General features: G+C 34.0%; 1 protein-coding gene across 2 annotated transcripts in view; it reads right to left on the reverse strand.

Annotated features, from left to right (window-relative positions):
• Positions 1 to 18,948, reverse strand: part of LOC137924890 (pleckstrin homology-like domain family B member 1) — a 164,169-nt gene that overhangs the window by 18,759 nt on the left and 126,462 nt on the right. For both annotated transcript variants that reach the window (XM_068768274.1, XM_068768275.1), the window contains one exon: positions 10,082 to 10,112. In XM_068768274.1, the coding sequence (XP_068624375.1) occupies positions 10,082 to 10,112 (31 nt within the window). The remainder of the gene's footprint in view (positions 1 to 10,081; positions 10,113 to 18,948) is intronic.

Consider the following 18,948-nt stretch of genomic DNA (forward strand, 5'->3'; position numbering starts at 1 on the left):
TTAGTATCATGCTATTTTAAATAGACCTCCCCCAAAGGTCATGCTGATCCACACAGTCTATTGTCTATTGTCTCATGTGAAGTTTTTGCTGTTAGCCTTGCGGCTTTTACAGCTTCATCGGAAACGAGTTCATGGAACGGAGGGGTCCGTGAACTATGTAACCCCACACAGTGACAACTTGCGATCTTAAGTTCGTCGCCGGTCAACCTGGTGGGGGAGGCGGGGGGGGGGCATTCCCACGTCGTAGGAGGTCCCCAACGGTCGTCGACAAGAAATGAAAGACAAAGAATACATTTTTGTCTGAAACCTTAGTTTTACGTTCACGGTATGATTAGTAAACACTGCCAAACCTACCCCGTAACCTACACGGAATATATGTCAAAGCTCCAGAGTAATCTTTCATCACGAATTACGCTCGATAAACCAAAATTTCCAGGAATGCGACGTCGGCCATTGTTTTCCGCACGAAAACCGAAATTTGGCGCGAAATTTTGACATTAATGTAACAGCTCATAAATATTGTAATTATATTCGTGTTGTGTTTGTTTCGGCGGGAAAATACTGTCAACGTCATAGAGTAATAATGAAATTAGGTATTAAATTGGTATCTACATTTATAGCTACACTGTTAAAGAATAAAGTATTTAATGGAATCAGGCGTTACCTCGCGGAAGTCCATCCTAAGTAAGCAAAGGACCAATATTTAGCCACTTCCGCACATGCAGTGGTAGTCGTGCAATGAAATGCACCGCCCGCCAGCCCGCTGATAAATCGGTGTAACATAACTCCTGAAGATGCCCCGTGGAGGGGTGAAAAACGTGTTGAGTAATTTGGCGGTGGCGGTTGTGTGATTCGCATTGTTTGCCGCATACGCATTTATAGCTAAATATTGGCTAAATATTGGTCCTTTTCTTACAAAGAATAAAGTTGCTCTGATTTTTAAAGAGATGAAAAAAAAGTGAATTATTTAATCTACGTTCTATTATTCTGTTATTAATCATCAATGTGTGTTACCAGTGATGACGTACGACAACGAAACGAGGTCCCCCACCCTGAGTCACGTTCGAAATTTTCGGTCATTAAAGAAGCTATGAAGAGAGCTATGTTACGGATTTTTCTATGAGAACGAATCAGAAATGATATCAGATTGGAAAGTTAACCCTTAATAGCCTGATTTAAGAAAGTGATTTTTTTAATATTACTGTGTTTGCTTGAGGGTCTAGATGAGGGAAAATATGGATTTTTTTTTAAATTTCGTTGGAAAGAATATTATACAACAGTAAAATTCGTACAGCCAACCTATAAAAATGTGAACATTCGGTTTAAAAGATAGGTATCAAAATTGAAACTCTAGGCTATTAAGGGTAGTAGAACAGAAGACTGTCAAGGTCTCTTGAAGATGTTCGATGCTGACCGCTTCTAACCTGTCCTATTGGAAATATATGGTGAAGATCTACGCCCAGCAGTAGATGTGTGATAACTGAAATACTCGTAACTATTATAACTAGGCGATGTTGACATTATAAATTTTGCGTATCTTTAACTAAGTCAGGGGTGACCAACAGATTTGACATTTCGAACTATTTATCAAAATTTTAATCAAATAAATACGTATTTAAATGTAACTTATACAAGAGATATTAATTTCTTTCAGCCCGTAGACAACCACTGTAAGGCATATTCCTCCTCTAAACATAACTATAGGGGAATATATTGGGGATTGGTGATCAGTGTGGTATTATGATACGCAGGGGACACCGCTGCCCAACCTCTGGAAACTTGTTAGTGAGAAGTGGAAATCCTATATAATTAATGCGCAAAGTGTGAATTATATAATATTGTATTATACTACCATCGCAATTTTAAGTCCTTACCGCTGAACTACCAATGCTCACAAATAAGTTACGAAACAAAATATGTGTATTTAACTTTGAAAATAAACACACTAATTTTACATCTTCTAATAATACTAAAAAATTGTTTTAATATTCGGTGACATCAATTTTCAATCATTCTTCCAGATAACTAGTTATTTAATTAAGAATGAAATGATTTCAGAAATAATCGAAACCAAAAATAATCTCTGTGTCGCGTGAGGTTTGCGAACCGTAGGTTGGCTTCACCTGACTTATCTATCTTTAAGACTCTTATAATCAATTGTAAAGGATTTACTATTATAAGTATTTTAGCCATATTACGCCCACCGCTGGACATAGACCTCCCAGACTTTTAATAGGACCGCTAGGGAACGGGCTGCATTCAGCGTCTTATGGCGACCTCGTTAAAGTCATGTACATAGTATTCTAGATATATAGTTTTTTTCACATTTTCCATATATATATAATTGAGTCTGCATTTGCGTGTGTTTCTGTGTGTGTACACTATATTCCTAAAATTTCTCTCTACATTACATTTGCGTATTAACGTCATGTTTGAACAAAAATAATAACTGACTCAAATCGTTCTGCTACGTAAATTGATACGTAAAGAAATAATGTTACAAGGTATTATTTACCTTGTACACGATTTCTTTAATCAACAATCAAGTGACCATTACTATATTAGTACCAGTAATTAATTATATCTTTATAAACGAACAGGACTTTACAAAAGTGATAATGGTTCGACCGATTTGGCTTTTCAGAGTTCATTATGGAGAAAAAGAAAATTCTACGTAGTTGACTTGACTGCTTTTTGTCTTCCATTTTTATTTTAATCCTGTACGAACCATAGAGTATATTAAAACAACTGTTCGTAGCTGTCAAACATTTGAAATCAAATTTAAAAAAAATATTTACGTTTCACCTTTGAGTTCTTCACTTTGAGATGATTTTTTTATCAAAACCTGTTTATTACTGCTACCCAAAGCTGCTGCCAGATTCTAGTTAAAGACATCTTTTAAAGTAACAAAGCTTGAGTACAACCAGGTGAGCATCAGCTCGGACAGGTACATACTATTTTACCGGATTGGCAGGCTGCTAGATCGTTATGATGGAGGCTTCGTAGCGTGACTAGTGCCAGGGGCCCCCATAAGTGGTACTTGCCTTGGGTTGTCACTCTTTAATTATATCCGCTTAATGTACCGAGACAAGGGTGCCAGAGAAGAGTCGAATCTTGGTTTGATCGGTCGCTAATGCCTGGCTAATATCACTACTACTACGGAAAGCGTTGGAAGAAGTTGCAGAAGAAACTGTAGTAAAGCCTCTATCTTGAATTACAGGGGGTGGGGGTACGATCTGAGCTCATTTCTGACGAGACCGCTTGTTCATCAAATGGTGATGATGACGGTACTCACTTCACGTGGCCTGTCTTATAATGTTAGCGTCGTTTGAATGTACCAGATGTGTTGTCTTCACATCGCAGTAGGCAGAGGATTAGTTTTGTTGTCTCAAATTGTAACTAACCAAAATGATACATTACAATAGAAATATTATTAAGTAAGAAAAGTACCAATATTTAGCCACTTCCGCACATGCAGTGGTAGTCGTGCAACAAAGTGCACCGCCCTTGTTGTACGACTACCGCTGCATGTGCGGAAGTGGCTAAATATTGGTTATTTTTTTTACTTAGGATGGACTTTCGCAAGGTAACGCTTGATTCCATTAAATATTAAAGAAATATTATTAATTGAATAATGTTTTTATATTGAGAAAACATTAAATTTATTTTCGTAAATAATCGTTATTCAAGAAATTAAATAAATCAATATATAATATAAATCTTTGAACTACCTTTTTATTAACGTATTTTTTTTAATATACTCCAAAAAGTATATATATTACCACTTTTAATATTCCGAATTCTATGAGAGTAACTAGTATTAATAAAAACGTTTGCGCTAATATTTTACAGGATGATTGACTATAGATATAAAAGTTTTAATGCTTCGAATCAACCTGTATAAATTTATCTCTTTGAAATATGTAATATTTTTTTTTAATTGGACAGGCAAATAACATCTGGCAGTACAGTGCAGTGATATATAGTAAATAATGCCTTTTCTTACTGTATTACCAATATGTTATTATTTCTGACAAGGGTATATACTATATATTAATTTCATATTTATAAACAAACATATTGTACACTAAAAATATATAAATATATATAGTTTTTACCACCAATAGCGTAATTAATATTATTTAAAAACATACAAGTTGCCGTTCACTATATTTAAATTTAGTTTTTTATTCTTGTGATACACGAAAACAATACGAAACGAATATTTTTAATTTCCCGCGCACGCGTGCGTCCGAGTGCGTGTTTCGCGCCAACTGTCTTGTCAAAGCTCAAACTAAAAGTCGTAGGTTTTTTTTTTTTATATATAACTCCGTACTACGACGTAGAATCATGGAGCCATATTTTTTAATTTTACTTTATGTATTTTATTTTATTTATTAAATAATAAACTGGTTGCAATCTTGTATACATCAACATATAAAGTTGATTGATTGCTTATAGGTGTAAAACTTAATTTTCAACCATATATGTGGCAAGCCCCACCTTATTTTTTTTTAAATTCTTACGACGGGTTAAACTCGTATCGAGTCATTTTTCGAAATAAGTAAATGTCCCACCTGTGGGGCGTGCGCCACACTTTGGGAAACACAAGTGTAAAAGATTTAAAGTGGTGAATGTATAGTTTAAATGTTGTTAAATAATTTATGGTGCAACCTATCCAAAAATCAATGATTTTAGGAATAATGTTTTCCAGAGACCGAAATACATTCTTGTCTTCAGACAACTATAAAGCAAAGAAGTTGTAAAATAATTTGCGGGCAATCGAGAACAAAATATTTACGACGGTGAGGTGATCTCGTGTACTGGGGAGGTAAACCCATGATCATCTTAGATAGAATCTTTGATGAAGTGTCTTCCACCATTCCACTCAGCGCTTACCTATTTTTTACCTGGCTTCTACTCCTGTCCAAGTGGTATTTGTATATTTCGCTACCTTAAAACCTCTTTTTAGGTAGCGAGGCTCGAAGGCTTTATGCGGAGCGTATATATTACAATTTCACGGGATCAGAAACCTGCCGAGCTAACTATGACTAAAATCATGGGCCCCCATAAGGGTGCTGAACCTTGACTTGGTCGGTTGTTATTACCTTGTTGACATTCTACCAATTCGGTGAACCAAAATGGTAGAAATAATTCCCAAAGATTAATGTGACAAGAGATGACACGTGAGACAGGGTTGGGGAGAGGGTTTGTCTAAGTAAACGTGTCAATCATCGTTGAGATATATCAATGTCGATTTGTTATATATTACAGATAATTATTAATTTATTTAAATGTTAGTTATTAAAAAATCAAGGGAAGATGGTGATCTAGCGATTGTGATGTACACCAATACCTCGCTTTGCGTCGTTTCGTTTTGCGTTTTTTTCGAAGTTGCGTTGCTGTTTAATTAGTGCTATTTTTCACTGTGCGTCGTTAGATTTTCGAGGTTGCGTTGTTTTGGGTTCGAGTCTTTAATTTTTTTTTTAAATTTTCTTTCTTTTCTAAAAGATGGCAACACTTGTTTCTAATTGCGCCATGCCATCAATACTCGGGGATTCCCTTTCTAACTAAAAATCAACGCAATTTTAATACAGCTTTATTTTCACTTTGTTTTGCTAATTTTAGAGTTTAGTTTCAATTACGTAGTGTGTTGTACTTTTTTTTAAAAGAGAATAATAAATTTATATAAATTTTTACGTATTCTTTCTAGTTACAAAAAAAATATATAATTACAATTTATTTATTGGCAGAGTTACATATTTTTTTAAATGTTTACCTTGTTCAATTTTCTTTTCAAAAAGTAGTATATTCGTGACCTCGGAACCTATTTTCGATCTTTACATGGTTTGCTATAGAAAATCTTAATTCACTTTGCGGCGTTTCAATTTGCGTCGTGTTTTTTTGGAACGTAACCACGACGCAAAGTGAGGGTATTGGTGTAGTGTTTTGGGGGAGGCGAGTATAGCAGTGTAACTTAGTTCAGATGACATTTTTATACATCACTAGCTGTTCCCCCGCAAACGTTGTTTTGCAAAAAAAATAAAGTTTTAATTAACAAAAAAAAATTAGGGTTGATCGTAGAGGGGTGAAAATTTAAGGTTGTATGTATTTTTGTATGCTCTATCATAATAAAATAAAAACCAAAAAAATTGTATAAAAAATAAAAAAAATAATTTAGGGGTGGACCACCCTTATCACTTAGGGGTATGAAAAATAGATTGTAGCCGATTCTCAGATCTACTGAATACGCATATAAAATTTGGTAAAAGTCGGTCAAGCCGTTTAGGAGGAGTTCAAGTTCGAACACCGTGACACGAGAATTTTATATATTAGATTAACCTGTTAATAAAATATGGAATACGCTTCTTAAACATCAATAGAATGATTATAATATAAAACATAAGGTAGCCTTAATTTAAATAAGTCGTCACAGTTTTAGAACAATACTTATTTAGCACGGTACAATCACAGTTTGTCGGAAAGCGTGGGCGTGTTCGGGTTTATTGTTTACATACGTAAAATGAAAATACGGATGCCATGTTTATTTCAACTGTATTATTTATCGTCCGCAACTGAGGGATCTGTTGACGTCTTCGATGACTTGTGTTACATTAAATTTTCATTGAATGTATCTCTATATTTGGCACTGTTTACTAAAGGAATTTGAATATTCTGGAAAAATTTTCTTCTTTTTTTTCAGTCGATGGCTTACTCCAAAGCCACTATGGGTCATTAGTCCTGCGCTGCCCGTAGACTAGCCAATTCCCGTGACTTGAACTATATTTCGGTTCCTCTAGCAGGAGACCTACCCACATCGCGTCCAACCTTTTGGTCCAAGCGCTCGTCGTTTTCACGAGCGATGTTCCCCCGTCAACTGCCATTTCAGACGAGAACTCTTCGAGCTGCATCAGTGATCTTTGTTCTTCAGCGGATCTCCTCATTCCTGTTTCGATCTCATAACGAAACTCCAAGCATATTCCTCTCCATAGCTCTCTGGGCAACCTTGATCTTTCTTATGTGACGACGTCTCAAATTCGTACTGGCAACCTACATTGGCCAAAGACCTACATCTTTTCTTTTGATTATTAAATTGAAGAATGGAAGGCAATGCATAAAAGTCATGTAAATACAAGCAATAAAAATGAAAGAAAATGTAATGGACGGAAGAAGAAAAATAAATAAAACTATACTGAAAAACTTAGTGAAAAACGAAAGTCTCAAACTAAGACATCTTGTGATGTGAAGTAAATATACAATGTTTAATGGAATCAGGCGGTATTTTGCGGAAGTAGAAAAGGACCAATATTAAGCCACTTCTGCACATGCAGTGGTAGTCGTGCAACAAGTGCACAGAGTTGACTCTGTGTTTTGCACTAATCGGTGTAATATTACTCCTGAAGATGCCCCGTGGAGGAGTGAAACACGTGTTGAGTGATCTAACGGTGGCAGTTGTGTAATTCGCATTGTTTGCCGCATGCGCATTTATCGGCAGGCTGGCGGGCAGTGCATTTTGTTGCACGACTACCACTGCATGTGTGGAAGTGGCTAAATATTGGTCCTTTTTTTACGTAAATATACAAACTAAATATAGTAAGTACGATTGTAAATATACCAGACATGTGTAAATAATGTCCCCTCTATGTATGTATATACATACATAGTATATGTATGTATATAGGACATATATTTGATCTACACTATAATGTATGAAGGTAAAACGCAAAATGCTTTCAAAACCGACTCGCCGGGTACATTCCGCGAATGAGATAAGGCACTGATAGCGTCAGTAATTAATGTTTGCTTTCGCTAATGGAAACGTTATCTACATATATGAACAACATAGCTGACGAAGAATTTATATTCTTCTTTCTCGTATAGATCCAATTTTCAATATATGTTTTTTATTCTGGTCACTGTTTCATATATACAAAGCAATTCATTTTTTTTCAATTAATAACTGAATATGTATTTAGTAAATCATTGAACGAGCAGATGCAACGTGAGTGGGTTCATGATCGTAGGTTATGGGTTTGATTCCAGTTAGTTCATCAAACTTTTAGTGGTAATACAGCAATGGGGAACTTGATGAAGAAGATATTGTCCGCTGCTTTTTGAGAGATTGTATTTCTTTTGACGGTAGAAGCAGACTGAAGACACAGGCGAGGCAATGATGCGGGCAGCGCAAGAGCGGTCATCCTTGTAACCTTTGAGGGGGGAGGGGTATACCTTGGAGCGAGTCTCTATCGGCTGATATATTGATGACGATGGCGATGAATTACTTTACGCGACACAAATTCTGTAATTCTATAACGTAAACTGATTTATTCTAAGTCGTTCCGTCATCTGTAAAGGCCATGACTATTTTGAAACGCCTTTATGGAATAAAAGACAAGTTCTTTCCATATTATTCTTATCGTTGCGTTCCCCAGAGCATTAGTACTAGAGATTCCAGTTATTAACTTTATCGGACCGAATTCAATATATATGCGCTTTTCTATCGTCGATTATTTTAACATTATAAGCAGTAAGCTACCAACGGTTCGAAAAGCTGATCTGTTGAAAAGAGCCTGATACTCAACAGTTACTCTTTTAAATGAAATTTAACAACTTTGATTTTTTTATAATATCAACCATGTGTATGAGACAACTGACGAAGTTCAGCGCATTTCGCCTAAAAACTTTTGAAAGCTATTTACTTAATAAAATATCTTTAATTTTAGATTTAAAATAAAGAAAAGGAAGGTTTAAGATATCTAGTGGAACTTTATAATGTATGGACACATGGTCTACCACAAGGTTGACCGACGACATAGTAAATATTTAATGGAATCAAGCGTTACCTTGCAGAAATCCATCCTAAGTTAGAAAATGACCAATATTTAGCCACTTCAGCAAATGCAGTAGTAGTCGTGCAGCTAAGTGCACCGCCCGCCAAACACAGAGTGGCACTAATCGGTGTAACATAACTCCTGAAGATACCCCGTGGATGGGTGAAACACGTGTTGAATGATTTGGCGGTGGCAGTTTTGTGATTCGCATTGTTTGCCGCATACGCATTTATCAGCGGGCTGGCGGGCGGTGCACTTTGTTGCACGACTACCACTGCATGTGCGGAAGTGGCTAAATATTGGTCCTTTTCGGACATAGTAAATGTCGCGAAAAGTCGCTAGAAGCCGGCAGTGTAAGACCTGTCATTGTGGTAATATTTAAATAGAGCCTATGCTTTTCAGTAAGCGTCTATCGTTTGAAAAGAAAGAGAAAATGCGTATTGCACTTAGACCTGCGTATATTTGATCTTCCAAAGCACATTTAACCGTCTAATTTTCTTACAAGCAGTAGTTTCTCGAAGTTATTCAGTTGAGAGAAATAAAATTCAGGATGTGTACACCCACAAATATAATACCAAATTTCGTCTAAATATAAACGTTTGAGATGTGTAAAAGGAAACTAGAAACGACATCGGAAGCGAGTTAGATGCGTCCCATCATTTTAACGTCCCGTGGAAGCGGCTAATAAATTAGGCTATTAAAAGACACCGCACACGACTCTACGCTTTTGGACGTAATTAAACGAAAATAAAAAAAAAACTTTGACAAGTAATGTGACGTTTCTGACGTATATATTACGAATTGGACAAATGATTCCATTTTTAAATTATGATTTATTTAAATTGTGTTCTAAATTTAAAATTTATCAGATCAAAAAAAAATTGTGTAAAATTTTAAACACCTATTGAAAAGTAGACATATTGTTCTCTAATATTATATTAGGGGGACCGGAAAGTATATATATATCGTTTCTGTCGACATATTTCACAGAAAAACTGATTGATGTTTACCGCTTAGGCATTGATTTTGTATACTAGATAGCAAAAGGTTGTTGATAACGAAGGTGAACATATTGTTGATTAGAAATAAAAACTATTTAAAAATGTAGTCGTGTGAATTTAACTTAAGAATGTGACATTATTTTCCGGTCATCCTAATATATTGAATCTCCATTGCACCTGTTTCATATATACATCAAAATTATATAAAAAGGACAATAAAAGTAAATGTAAATATATATATCGACTCACCTCTTCAATTGACGACGACATAAACCCCGAACTGAAACAAAAGAAAATACAATAAATTTTAAGTTTAACCAATACAATAGTATGTGACTGTAAAATCCTCTACACTTAAAAAAAAAAAAATTTCGGGTTAAATAAATTGACTAATTTTGTTTAGTTCAATATTCGATAGCGACACGACAAAAACGACTAATCATATTTTCATATTTTTGTTCAGGCTCAAGTAAGTTCCTAACGGCGAGATAAAATATACAAAAAAAAATATCAAGAAAAACATTAGTAGGACCGGAAAGTAATGTCGTTTCTGTCGACATATTTTACAGATAAAACCGATTGATTTGTTACCGCTCCGGCATTGATTTTGTATACTAGACAGCAAAAGGTTGTTGATAACGTAGGTGAATATATTGTTGATTAGAAATAAAAACTTGTTAAAATGTTTAATGGAATCAGGCGTTACCTTGCGGAAGTCCATCCTAAGTAAGAAAAGGACCAATATTTAGCCACTTCTGCACATGCAGTGGTAGTCGTGCCAGAGTCTGTGTTTGGCACTAATCGGTGTAACATAACTCCTGAACATGTCCCGTGGAGGGATGAAACACGTGTTGAGTTATTTGACGGTGGCAGTTGTGTAATTCGCATTGTTTGCCGCATGCGCATTTATCAGCGGGTTGGCGGGTGGTGCACTTTGTTGCACGACTACCACTGCATGTGCGGAAGTGGCTAAATACTGGTCCTTTTCTTACTTGTTAAAATGTAGTCGTTTGAATTTAACCTACAAACTATTATATATTAAAAATAAAAGTGACATTATTATTTGAAATGCTACAGGTTTGTATACGCCTTATTTATCTAACTTTTTGACAGTTTAGTCTTTTTGGTGTCAGTAAATCATGTTCCGACATTTTTACTCTATATTCTAAATTGCATTTACAGTGGTAAAATTAAGAACAGATGCTTTATTACTTGTAATCTATTGCATAATGTCGTTTATTTTTATTATAGCAATCAATGTTAAGCATTTAAAACTGTTATTATCTATATCAGTGATTCCCAAAGTGGTCTATATCGACCCCTAGGGGTCTATGACAACCTGCAAGGGGTCTACGTCAGCGAAAAAAAATTTGGGATTTCATGAAAGGAAAATGGGGGTCCACGATAGTGGATCTCAACACATACACTGATAGTACCTATTTACTTACATCATACCATCTTATAATATCAAAACATTTAAATTATTTATAAAAGTACCTATGAAGAAAAAAAGACACAGACTGGACATTATTAGCCGAGGGGATTTAAGATTAACCCTTACAAAATTGACGCCAAATGTTGATAATTTATTATTAAAGCATCAGGTTCATCCTTCTCACTAAAAATATTGACTTATTGCTTATGTTATTTTATTTATAGTTTATTTAATGTTACGTATATTTTACATAACAGATACAAAATTTTATTTCGAGTAGTTTTATTTTAAATTCAATTAATAAATGTATAAATTAACATGTGTTTTTAAAAATTAACAGGAAATCAATATCAGGTAAGTAGGGGTCTACCCAACACGGAAAAACATAGGAAGGAGTCTACGACACAAAAAAGTTTGGGGAACTCTGATCTATATTAAGTATTCCTGATAACTGCGCAATTTTAAGATGTCAAGCAGCAAGCGCGTGGAACAGGCTACGCAATAGTAGTAATGATATTTTAACTGTTGTCGCGAGTGATGTCCTGTGTTTTATATTACCACTGGATACATGTACACAAGAGCGTGAATGGCAAAATAAACAAAAAATTATCTTAAGTAAAGTTTTATATTAAGCGACTTTTTTAAAATTGGTATAATAGTTAAAATTGTATGACATACTAAACCATAACTAATATAGCCTTTAAGTAAATTTTGTTACTAACTAATATTCTATGTACTCACTAGATTCTGATATACAATTTATTATTATTATTAAAGCAATATACAGACGAACAACCACGCAAATTACTACAAGTGTATATCTTTAATATTTTTTCTATCTTCTTTCTTTATTCTACATAATATAATGGAACATAAAAAATACAGCGGTTCAAAAGGAAAATACATGAGTGCAATTCATACTTCCTTTTGATGTAACTGGATGTTCATTTTAAAGACATTCTAGCAATAGGTCAACAAAGATGGTGCGAAGTATTGTCAATTTATTATACCACAAAGTACAATGGAGGTGTTATGAATGAAATGCAATCTGGCTCTAACTAGAGTCGAAGACTTGAATGTAATATTTTAGTAAGAATCCGACAAATATTTATTTTATTTCTTTAAATACACTATTGTTACGTACTGTGGGTTATGAGTCGAGATGAAACACCACTGGTTCACAAGGAGTCCTTTATTCACAAATCAGATGGTCATCCTACTTTGACTCGAAGTATACTTTCGCTTAGTCCAAACTTCGCTTCCAAATCGCTAGAGAAATCACTGTCCAAATAACTTCCCAAATAGTCACTTTATATCACTGATTGTAGATCTTATTCTTATAACTCGAAAAACAACACTGAACTGTCGTCGTTATTTGTATTATATATATATATATATTATAGTATCTGTGAAATTTTTGTTGTTCGCCCTAAGGCTTTTTACGGAGGGAAGAGTCCGAACTATACAACTGTACTCATGGGGAGTACACTTATTTAAACTACGGATAAGGTTCTAGTAAGTTCGAGATAGTACTCCGTTAGAATTTTCGAGAACCGTACACAAAAAATTATAAATAACTTCAAGGTCGTGTGTTCTTGATCGTAGGGTTCAGTGTTTATTGTTTAGAGGGTTCTGAAGTTCATAACAGATGTAACTCGTTCTTTGTAAGCACATCAATCGTCCAAACATTCATTCATAACAATAATCATTACTTTTATTAATATTTATATAGCATTCTTTGTGAATAACTTCATAAACGTAACTGTAATGAAGTTAAAACAGATTGTTTTTGTATAAAATGTCAGAATTAGTTGTGATTGAATATGTTGAAGTGGAGATTGTTAAACAAAATACGTATTATTTTTTGTACTGTATTAACCCTTAATAGACTAGAGTTTCAATTTTGATACCAATCTTTTAAACCGAATGTTCACATTACTATTAGTTTTTTTATAGGTTGGCTGAACGAATTTTACTGTTGTATAATATACTTTCCAACGAAATTAAAAAAAAATCTATTTTTCCCTTCATCTAGACCCTCAAGCAAACACAGTAATATTAAAAAAATAACTTTCGTAAATCAATTATTCGTAAATCAAATTAATTTTTCGTAAATTAAATATTAAGGGTTAATTTACCAATTTTTTATTAGGATCTGTATTTTAATTATGCCCACCACTTCGCATGTTTAAATCTTCTAAACTATTTACTAACTTAGATCGTAAACTATTTAAAAGACAGATGAAAGATGAAGTAAACTAATTATTATTATTTTTTAAAATCATTAGCATCTGTCTATTAGAGCCAATGTTTAGCTAATTTATTAATTTATTAATTCTAACTTGTTTTTTCCCGGGAGCTGATATAGGTTATATAAATTTAAATATTGAAATAATTCGACAATCAATCGGAGCCAAAAATAAAGAGGCGCACGTGGCCCGCGAGCCGCAGTTTAGCCACCCCTGGTATATACTCAAACTTTCTTTGACAATTTACAATCAAGCAATGGAAATTTTCTGATTATTACCTCGGATTTTAATGTAAAAGCGCTTGATATATGATTCAATAAGTACAAACTTGAAATAGAGTCCTAGACATACAATATATAAATATATAATAAGCAATGAATAGTTTAGATAAAAAATACTTTCATAAAACATTACATAACTTACCAACACAAAAGATTGCGTTTCTTGTTGATTTTCTTCGACATTTTTGCAGTAACACAACTTCATTTACATTATTCACTTTAAACACTTGGTTATTTGAGCGATTTTATCGCAAACTTCAGAAGCAATACACGAATTGTTATCGAGTTAATGTAACTTATTCGACAAGAATTTGTTCAAGTTAGTCGTTTGTCGAATTATAGAGGGACAAGGACAGAATGCTAAAGTGAAGTAAATGACGGCGTACTAAACGACCACGTGTTAAAATTAAGTTTTTCCATTAAACCGCAGCCTATAGTACTAGGCGATAAATGTTGCAATTACATATTAAATTATTTTTGGCTTTGTAGAGCACTATCTCTGTCCCACACCACCTATGTGATCTTTGTCAGTAGTTGTATTTCGTTCGACAGAGATAACGCTCTACGAAGCCGAAATTATCCGATTGTCTCTTTCTAAAGGTCGATGTGCATTATTTATCGCCGGGTATTGTACATCATCGGATGCAAATTTTGAAAATTATTATTTTAGCTTGTCGTCCACTGTTGGGCGCAGGCGTTTCCCATACATTTAAATAAAACCAGTTGGAAGGTGTATTTTAGCGTATAACAAAATTAACATGGTCTTCTGTCTACCTTATGGGAGATTACCTCCACTCAAGAACCTTGTGTGGTATGTGGCCAAAAATAAGGCATAATCGCTGGTAGAATTTATACAAGTTAGTCGTTCGTTGAATTATAGAGAGACAAGGATAGAATGCTAAAGAAAAAAAAGGACAGCATACTAAACGACGACGTGATAAAAGCAAGTTTTTCCTTTAAACCGTCGCCGACATCATGCAAGTCTTGCTATTTATTAATTCAGCTTGTCGTCCACTGTTGGGCATAGGCCTTTACCATATACATCAATAAGACCGGTTGGAAGGGGTATTTGGCGTATTCTGACGAAATTAATAAGGTCTTGTGTGTTTCAGAACCTTGTGTGGTATGTGGCCAAAAATAAGTCATAATCGCTGGTAGAATTTGTACAAGTTAGTCTTTCGTTGAATTATAGAGAGACAAGGATAGAATGCTAAAGAGAAGAAAAGGACAGCATACTAAACGGCGACGTGATAAAAGCAAGTTTTTTTTTTAATTCAAACCGCAGCCGATATTATCGTATATGCCTGTATTAGAATTAAAATTTTATTGATTGTATTAAAATTATTATTTTAAACCTGCGTATCTTTGTCTACAGTTGCACATAAGGCTTCTCCAGAGATTTACACTTGGACCGATTAATGAGGTAGTTCTATGCTGCGCAAGCCTTCACTCCAAAACCTTATGTGCTATGTGGCCAAAAACAAGCCATTATCGCTGGTACCTTTGGAACATGAACTATAGGGGATAACGTCCAATTACTATAGATAGAAGCGTTGGAATTGCTGCCCCGACTTCTCTCAAAACTGACACCAACCCAAAGTGGCAGTAATGTTAAAGGGACAATAGCAATCGACTAAATCAAGGTCTAGACCTCTTGACTGCCCTTAATTTGGAATGTTAAACGTGTCATGTCAATTTAATCCGATCGAGCGTGAGTTCCATCTTCCAAACCATTATGGTTTTTCAAGAAAAGAAAAAAATATGTAGCTATAGTTATATGTATGTAGCTATGGTTTCAATTCAAGAAAAAAATATGTAGCTGCCTCCTATGAAATCCACAGATAAACAAATACTAGTTACATAATAGTGAACTTCCGATAAAAAAGTTTATACAATTATATTTATTACAATTTCACAATAGTAAAAAATATTTCAATTTTTCTATAAGGTCAATATAAAAACACAGACCTTGTTTAATAAGCCACAAAAACTGAGGTCATAGTTTTCTTTGTGTTATAATATTACATAGAGTATAAAAAACAAGATATAAAAAATATTAAAAAGATTCACTTGTTGTCATTTGCGCGCTTATTCGTTTTTATATTACCGTAATTAATAAACATAATTAGTTTTTAACGATAAACATTGAATGCCATAATTAAAATAAACGACATTATGCAATAGCGCACAGTAAAACATCTATTCTTAATTTTACTAATTTAATTACTTTAGAATAAAGAATAAAAAATATGACAGAACTTGATTTACTTAACCTTTAACTATGGACGTCAATTTTTTGTCACACTACCATGGACGCGCGGTCTCTCGGACTGCTATGTTCTGAAGTCCAAATATTACGTAAATATTAATTTTATTTGTACACTATTGTATTTATTGTTTTTTAGGTATATTAAAATTAAATAATTTCGAGGCTTTTAATCAATCTTTCTTTATTTGTAAATAAAATAAAGCATACCAACAATTAAAGGCACTTTTTGGCATACATTTACTAGAGATCAATTGTAGGACGAAAAACTCGAATGAATTAAACTTTTTAGAAAAAATAACAATCAAAACTAAAAATCTAAGGTTTAACCTAATATCAAAACGAATAAAAGTCTTCTCAAATTAAAATACAAAATTTTTGACATTGGTCCAATTGTTTAAAATTATTGGCAGTCCTTGCACAAGGGTTTGGAACACTGTAAACATATGACCTGCCTACAACTTATACAAGTGTAATTGGACTTTCTCTTTAGTTTTGTTGGACAAAGACGACATGTTTATCGTTTTAATGAATCACTCTCCTGGCTAGGGGGTTCATCAAGGAGCATATCTGCCCCTAGAACTCGCTTCATTGACATTTTCAATTCGTTTGGTATATTTGGTTTTATTGCTCGTCTTTGCATATGCGGAAGATCATCACTAAAGATCGTGCTATTTTTTAAGGAATACTCCTTTTTTTATTTTTTTGCTCTGATGCTCATTGTGTAGTACATGGGCATTTATATCGCACAAGTCAAGAATGCGATATAAAATGAGCATAGGCCATCTTCTCGTTCAATATTCATTGACATTTTGAAGGAAAATAACATAAAACAATCAAATTAAAAAAAGTCACCGTTTATATTATTTACGCAGGAAACGTGGACGTGCGGTCCGACAGACCGCGGTTAAAGTATAAAGTAAAATAACTCAGCCAATTTGTGTCCGCCGATACAACCTATCATCTCAATATACGTTTCGGCGCTAAAACTAAAGCTACTGACAGCATTAAAGGCGGGGAGCAAGGGGAAAGGGGTAAACACAAAAATTAGAAACTGCAAGCGGTCTGTGAGACCGCGCGTCCACAGTTAAAGGTTAAACATCAAAAATGCACAAATCTCGTTGGCTAGTAACTATAACATAAAGACGAGGTTACATGTGACAATTTTTTTTCCTTTTTTCCTTATTTTTTGCTTCTCTTATCTTTTTTTTATTTTCTTTTTTCTTTTTCATTTGCTTCAGATTTTTGGACTGTAAAGTCGTATATTCTTAATTTCATGTTCATTGTTCCGTTTAATCCTATAACTTGGCATGTTCATAGATTAATTTCTCTTTAACTCGTAATAAAATATATCACCTAATTTAACGTAATATTATTAAAAAAAATACTAAAAGTTTTATTATTCATATATAAAAAACAAGTAACTATAAATGAGGTTTTTTTTTAGATTTTAAATGTAGAAAGACGTATTGTAAGTAAAATTTTAAACAAGGAACATTTTTTGGCGTTTTTCAGGTTCTGTCGGAATGCGTAGCGGGTATTATCGATGAATAAAAGCCTAAGTTGAAGTCCCTTTGTGGACCTTTGGGCTTAGTAACTTCATGAAGCGTTCAACAAAGCTATCTAAGAGATCGTTGGCTTTCAAATCCGGTAAAATACTAGTATATAGCAGCCGGACCCGGGACTCCCCCGGGAGTCCACGCCACTTTAAAAGACGTCTTAGGCTAGGCGCACTCTACACCCTGCCACCTCAAATCCGTCACAGTAAGAAAAATTGTAAAAGATATAATAAAACGAAATTAGACTCCAGAAAAATTGTAAAACCAAAAAAAAAAAAATTGTAAACAAAATAATAATTGTAAAACAAAATTTTAACAATAAAATATAAAAATATATAAATTGTAAAACAAAGGAATTAGGTGACGGAAGAAAGGAATCGGAAAAAAGGGATGTGGAAAGAAAGGGTAAGACAGAGAAATGTGAAAAGTAAGAAAAATAATTAAAGAACTTAAGATGAATGGATGTAGAGTGCGGAATTAATAAATATATATAAAAACAGAAATGACCCTGTCCTTTCACAAGATAGGAGAACAAGCAGCCTCTAATAATGGAGGCCATAAAAAAACCCGTCACATTCACATCGTCACAGTTTTTATATATTTGTTAATATTTGTTATATACGTGTGATAAATAAATAAACAAAACAAAAACAACCAATAGTTACTAGAGACGTTTCCGAAATAGTAGCCACGTGTAAACGCATATTTATATACATTTTTTGCTATTGTTGACTCCGCTTACGAAAGTGCGAGTGAAAGAGAGCTATAATGACTCTCTGAATAAGGTATAGAATCGATATACCTTTTAGGCAACAATGGAATTTCGATAAGCGTTTCTCCAGACAAAGGATGTCCTTACTCGTGTACGTAGCGGGCATGTGAAAACATCTGGCTAGCCAATCGCGATAGGACAAGGATGTTCGTCATAATGCACCGGTGTATATACAGGATGTTTAGATTTATGAGCGCGCACGATATGGAGTAATAAAATATTTGTGTCTTTTGTTGGGTAACACTTTCTTCTGTTTTGTTCACATTTTTAATGATGTTTTAATACTTGCATTGCGTTGTATTGGTGACCATTAAAATGTATTTAAGTAATGGTATATGCATTTTAGAGATGGGTAGATCGCGAGCTAAAGATAATATATATATCTTTGCAAAAGATATAATCACTCTCCAGCTCGAGTGTTTCAATTGTATCTCTATTTCTTTACACTTAAGACTCAATTTTCGTGACGAGTTACGGCTCGTTTAGAGTTAGAAAGAAAAATATGGGCTTATATAGCAATTTACATGTAAAAGAGACGGATAGCTGTTGCATGT

Source organism: Battus philenor, unplaced genomic scaffold (assembly GCF_028537555.1).
Source record: "Battus philenor isolate CCGP_79_NKW_IND1 unplaced genomic scaffold, ilBatPhil1.0.hap1 SCAF_25, whole genome shotgun sequence".
NCBI classification, from domain to species: Eukaryota; Metazoa; Arthropoda; class Insecta; order Lepidoptera; family Papilionidae; genus Battus; species Battus philenor.